This window comes from Oryzias melastigma, linkage group LG1, assembly GCF_002922805.2.
Source record: "Oryzias melastigma strain HK-1 linkage group LG1, ASM292280v2, whole genome shotgun sequence".
Taxonomy (NCBI): Eukaryota; Metazoa; Chordata; class Actinopteri; order Beloniformes; family Adrianichthyidae; genus Oryzias; species Oryzias melastigma.
The window spans coordinates 7,139,845-7,145,954 of record NC_050512.1 but is presented as its reverse complement, the minus strand read 5'-3'; the positions used below and the strand labels follow the sequence as shown (position 1 = coordinate 7,145,954).

Below are 6,110 nucleotides of genomic sequence, written 5' to 3'. Positions count from 1 at the left end.
TCAAGGGTGTACCCTTCCTTTACCCATGAGTGACTGGGTTCGGCACCGGCAGCCCTGTGACCCCAAAAGAGACAGAACAGGTTTAGAAAATGAATGGCAATAATTTAGGTTAAAATGCTTTGAGGTCTATGGTAAATGCAGTATACTTACACTGTACACTTCTCTCAAAGCACTTTACAGTCACAGTCAACCATTCACACACTGATGCACATACAAGCCTATAACCACCAGGAGTAAAGTGGGTTCACTGTCTTGCCCAATGACACTACAGCACACATGAAAGCAGAAACCGAACCTGTGATCCTCAGATCAGAGGTTGACCGCTCCACCTGTGTCGCCAAAATACTTTCTATGTTAGAAAAATGTCAAATCTTCATTAAATTGTCCATTTGTATTTAATGTTATTTTCAAAGAAGGTCAGGAGGAATGATTGGCTCTCACACATTTCTGATCCTCTGTGAACAATAAGTTTGGAGACTCCAAAATGTTTGAATTGTTGCCAATCCTGGATTCAATATCTATGTTGCTTCTGTAAATAAAAAAATAAAAAAGTATAAATGAATGTTTATTCTCCATAAACATGCAAATAAACACTCTGAATCCATAAGAAAAACGCAGGGGCTCAGAAGAAGACTACTGGACAAAGAGTGGGCGGGGTCGGACCCGCCTCTCCAACGTTTAAACCCAGCAGCACTGATCTCTGCTTCTCGGAGCAGCTCCAGAGCATGAGCGAGCTTCACGATTGTTTTTAAATGAAGTTTTCGCACAAACAACGCTTTGTCTCCATGCAGGAGCGTGCAGCGCTGGTGGGAGTTGAGCAGAAAACTCTGCTGGCAGCTCCGTGTGGAGAATGACTTCACTTCTTCCTGAGAGGGGCGGCCCCTCCCCCCGCAGCTGATGCCAGATGTTTCTGTGCAGAAAACCAGGCTGAGATAAGCTGCTGTAGACACACACACTGAAACACACAACGGTCAGGACCAACACATGTGAGACGGGATGTTGTGTGATTTCCTGACCAGAGAACATTAGTGGTTCAAGGCTGCAAAGCTCTGACCACATACAGGCAAAATTATTGAGTTAAAACAAAGTTGGTAACAAGAATCCATCAACTCTGGCTCCTAAAGCGTTCCTATCGCTCGAATCCTGCAGGACAAATGAGTAATCCAGGGAAAGAATACATTGGAACTGTAACTGGATATTTTCAGGATGAAACACGCCGCTCACACTGACTGTTGACCAACAGAGAGGCAACAAAACCATAAATCGACTCCTCCTTTTCTCACACCGAGCTGCCAAATGCCTGTCATGATCAACACAGTACTTGCAGGCGTTTATCAGCACACGTTACAGTTTCTTGTGCACACGTTCCACGAGGATTCTCCCCTGATCTGCTCACATTCCTCACCACTCTCCTCACAGGGGTGGAAAATAACCAAATCCCAGAGCTTAAAACAAACAAATGACGGTTTTGCACAAACTGAGCCTCAACTGCTGAAACTTTTTTTCTCCTCCCCCTCCACACCAACCCCGCCCCACATCCAGAGCTATATCAGCAGCCGTCCTCCCTCTATCAAACTCCACAGTCCTGCCACAGTCAACAGCTGTGAAACTTTCCTCGTCTTCTCCTCTGACCAGCACAAAGTCAGCCACCATGTACCCCAGGAGCATCGCCAGCGGTCCCGGCCTCACCATCACCAGGCAGAGCCGCAGCTACACTTCCAGCGCTGCTCCCCACAAAGCGCACAGCGTGTCTGGTCTCAGCTTCATGGGAGGCCCCCGCATCTCGTCCTCATCGGCTCGCGTCCTCTCCTCGTCCTACGGAATGGGTGGAGGGTTCGACCTGTCCAGCGCCATGGACCAGAGCAGCGTGCACCTGAACGAGAAGGCCACCATGCAGAACCTGAACGACCGTCTGGCTACATACCTGGAGAAGGTTCGCAGTCTGGAGGCGGCCAATGCCAAGCTGGAGAAGCAGATCAGGGAGTACTATGAGCAGAAGGGCCCGGCAGCACAGAGGGACTACAGCAACTACTGGGCCATCATCAACGACCTGAAAGACAAGGTATGTCTGAGCCTCTGCCAGCTGCAAATGTTTGCCGTGCCTGTCAATGATTTCCAGGGAAGACTTTTTTAAAGTGAACATACCTGTGTTTGAAAGATTCCACAAATAAACCACAAATATTCAGCCTGACAGGAAGTCAAACGTGTCTTCAGGGCACATTTAGTCGATGCAACAGAGAAACATCTGAAGTTGTGTAAACACTCATCAAAGCGTGCTGCTCTGCACATATCTGACGCTTATCAACACCATCCCTGCTGCAGATCAATGCTGCCACTGTCCAGAATGCCAACATCCTGCTGCAGATCGACAACTCCAAACTGGCTGCTGATGACTTCAAAACCAAGTAAGCACTGACTCTGAGGGCCTTCACGCAGGCTCCAGGGGGCAGCCGTCTCACATCAGACCTCTCCCTCACTCACCAGGTTCGAGCACGAGCTCATGATGCGCCAGTCCGTTGAGGCCGACATCGCCAACCTCCGCCGCCTGCTGGACCAGACCACCCTGACAAAGGCGGACCTGGAAATGCAGATCGAAGGGTTGCAGGATGAGCTGGCCTACCTGAAGAAGAACCATGAGGAGGTCAGTGATGTGAAAGCCGCTTTCCTAGTCCCAGCACCGAGACACACAATGCTGACTTCCCCTGATGGTTGCAGGAACTGGCAGCCATGCGCTCTCAGCTCACGGGCACAGTCAACGTGGAGGTGGACGCCGCACCTCAGCAGGACCTGAACAAAGTCTTGGACGAGATCCGTGCGCAGTACGAGGCCATCGCAGACAAACACCGCCGTGAACAGGAAGCCTGGTTCAACGAGAAGGTGACAGGGCTGACAGCCTTCAGCAGTGATGTGTTGTCACACAGACCTCTCACTCTGTCTTCTCTTTTTAATTCTAGTCAGCAGCTCTCAGCAAAGAAGTGGCCGTTAGCACAGAAACCATTCAGACTTCCAAGACAGAGATCAGTGACCTGAGGCGCACACTCCAAGGCCTGGAGATCGAGCTGCAGTCCCAGCTCAGCATGGTAAAGACAAATGTTTGCTTTACAATCTTTCCTTATATGACCAAAAATCCCCACATCACCCCAGAACAGAGGGCGAGGAGCTGAAGGGAGGACGGGAAGGGGGAGGCAATCCTTAAGGAATGAAGGGAGGATGGAAGGTGGGAGGGAGACACTTTGTTCTGGGAAGCATTTCACAGACATCTGCCCAAACTCTGGAAGTCATAAAAAAGCTGGAGGAGAGCTGGAGGAATGTGGGGTTGGTTTGGGTGCCCAGATGCAGTCAGTCACTCGGCAGCAGCCTCCTACATTGCCTTTGTGTCACTGCGGAGGCAAAGAGACACTTACCTTCAGAACCAGCTCCCTTTGTTCTCTCATAAAAGACGAGAACATGCTAAGCAAACGAACGTGTGGCTTACTGCATCCAGGGTGGGGCAGCTCTCTCTCTGATCTGCAGCTTTTCTTTGCTCCAACAGAAAAATGCTCTTGAAAACACGTTGTCAGAGACAGAGAACAGGTACAGCGCCATGCTCGGCGGCTTCCAGACCACAATCAACATGCTGGAATCAGAACTGTCCAACGTGCGCGCCAGCATCGAGCAGCAGGGCCAGGACTACAGGATGCTGCTCGACATCAAGACCCGGCTGGAGCAGGAGATCGCGACCTACAGAAGCCTGCTGGAGTCTGAAGAGGCCCGGTAGACAAAGGTGTGCAAAATCACAAAGAAATAAACTATTTACTCCTCTGTCACTCACCGTCATCTTCCCTTCTTCTCTCTTTTCAGATAAGTCACTGCAGGTAAGTTGGTTTATTTGAGGAAAAGTTCACAAAATAAACTTGAAGAAATGTGCTGAAGTGGTTCTCTCCTCTCCTCTTCAACAGGAGGCTTCAATGACACAATCACAACCACCACTGTGCTCACGTCCAGCCTGAAACCCGAGGAGAGCAAGAGCCACGCTTAAGCAACATCTGCAGTCATGAGAAGACGAGCTGATGTGCGGCACTGTGTGTGTGTTCATGTGTGTGTGATCTGCCAAAGAAAATAAACCTGTCAGAGAAGATAAGACCTGTGTTGTTCTGACTTGACTGTTCTCCCACAAGATCCGTATCGTTTTCCATGACATCACTTTGTTTGTGCGGTCTCCATGGTAACTTCCTTAGATGGTGGGAGGTGGGACACGGGGCTGAGGAAATAAATCTTATGAAACGAGACTGGGGTCAGGAAAAGAGGGAACAATGCCTGCGAGTGTGGAAAGCATGAGAGGGTCCAGAGGAAAGGCCGCTCTGAGTCAAGAGAACTCAACCCAGGTGACCAAAAACAGAGAACGACCTCAGCGTTTGTCCACAGAGCCTTTTCAAACAAGACACACCCAAAGCTTTGCCCTGGCAGCGTTCCAAAAGTCCACGTTTGTGTAACTACTGTCGCCTGGTAACCAAACACTGAAGGACAAAGTGAGGCCGCGAACAAAGAGGGTCATTATGGAAATTGGTGTGCCGGTGTCTTGCCTCATCTATGAACTCAGTGCCAATGATTGAAGTGTCACTAGGGGTGGGGCAGCTAATGTGCAGGAACTGCCAGCAATACTCTGTCAGGGAATCGTGATGGTGCGACGATGGTTTTGGAATCAACCCATAATTCCATCCTCACTGGCGTTTGGAACCATTTTAAGGCTTCTTTTCTACAATCTTGAACTGATATCAAAATGCAAAGCAGCCGCTGGACCGCCAGCAGACAGTTGACAGAGAAATTCAAAGCAGAAGCCATAAAGATGTTTAAATATTTGACCATGAGTTTTAAAGTTTAACTGTGACCTCTGAGAGATCAAGTTCTGTCTTTTTTAACAGCTTCCTGCTGTTAGGATTTGACCTGCTTCTCTCCTCTGAATACCAAGTCCCTTTTATCTAGGGCTGGGTATCCATAATAATTTCCAGAATTGATTTGATTCGATTCACCAGAGTCTGGATCAATTCAACTCTTTCCATCCACTCAACTCAATTTGATTTAATTCAATTTTAGTTACACATTTAGACACGTTTGTTTAGAAATACATTAATGATCTATATATGTTTTGAATATATTTATATTAATCTGATACAGTTCACATACTTTAAAATGTATTAGTGAAATCATGAGATTGTTAATACCATACAGTGTTAGATGGATTCTCAAAAGGAGAAGCTCCAACAATTGTTCTGCCTCTCCTGGAGGGCGTTTCAGTTTGGCCACTAGGTGGTGATCACGGTATAGCAGTACACTTTTTTCAAGAAGAATAAGTAAAGAATTAGCAAAAGATGATCCTTTGGACCCCAAACTTTTTCTTGTGAGGGCCACATAACTTTTAACTTTATGTGACGTAAGCATTTCATGAGATCTTCACAGAAAAAAGTAAAAAAAAAAAAATGCTTTTGATGAAATAGTCTAAGAAAAAGTGTAAGGTTTTGTCTTCTGCCAAAGCTAGACATATAGGTGATATGTACGTTACATTTTCAACAGAACAGTGTTCCCTTGTTACGTTATAAAGGTAACTCAGGGTGAAGAAAAATGTTGGTCTACAGATGAAAAACTCATCACTTCACACTTTATCCACTTTTCTCAGACAAACATGAACATTTTCACACTTTCCTCTCTTTTTTCAAACTCTAAAAGTTCAAAACTTCATAGAAAATAAGTTCTAGTATTATGGAATGAAAACAAATGTCTGACTGGAATTAGAGCTGCATAAAAAGCATAAAAAGCTACATTCTGTGTGGTCCCCAATCTCGTGACCAGACCGCAAAAAATAAATAAATAAAAAATCATGGGTCTCTGATGTTGCTCAGAAGGCCAGGCCAAATGTGGAGGTGGGCTATAGTAGAGGTGGGCCGTAGTTTGGGGGTTCCTGCTTAGACCACAAATGGTTACTTTAAAAATATATTTCCTTAAAAGAGTTTGTAAAATTCATGCCTGTGAGTTTATAAAGATGTTCATTTAGTCAGCAATGTATGTTTAGGTCGACCGAGTGTTAGTATTAGCCGTCCTATAAAAATTCTATTAAATGTCAGCAACAAGCGAGC

The 6,110-nt window shown here is 46.5% G+C and overlaps 1 protein-coding gene across 1 annotated transcript; it reads left to right on the top strand.

Moving 5' to 3' along the window:
* Positions 1–1,482: 1,482 nt before the first annotated feature.
* Positions 1,483–4,120, top strand: LOC112137296 (keratin, type I cytoskeletal 13). The gene is made up of 8 exons (XM_024259540.1): positions 1,483–2,062; positions 2,323–2,405; positions 2,485–2,641; positions 2,716–2,877; positions 2,955–3,080; positions 3,533–3,763; positions 3,841–3,854; positions 3,939–4,120. Exons 1-6 carry the CDS (start codon positions 1,652–1,654, stop codon positions 3,755–3,757), a joined length of 1,164 nt encoding a protein of 387 aa, XP_024115308.1. The 5' UTR covers positions 1,483–1,651; the 3' UTR covers positions 3,758–3,763; positions 3,841–3,854; positions 3,939–4,120.
* Positions 4,121–6,110: the final 1,990 nt, after the last annotated feature.

Excerpts from the sequence above, each read along its gene's own strand:
- LOC112137296 (XM_024259540.1), top strand. The coding sequence starts at position 1,652 with ATGTACCCCAGGAGCATCGCCAGCGGTCCCGGCCTCACCATCACCAGG. Across the intron at positions 2,406-2,484 it reads GCTGATGACTTCAAAACCAA|GTTCGAGCACGAGCTCATGA; the intron begins GTAAGCACTGAC and ends CTCACTCACCAG. Across the intron at positions 2,878-2,954 it reads AAGCCTGGTTCAACGAGAAG|TCAGCAGCTCTCAGCAAAGA; the intron begins GTGACAGGGCTG and ends TTTTAATTCTAG.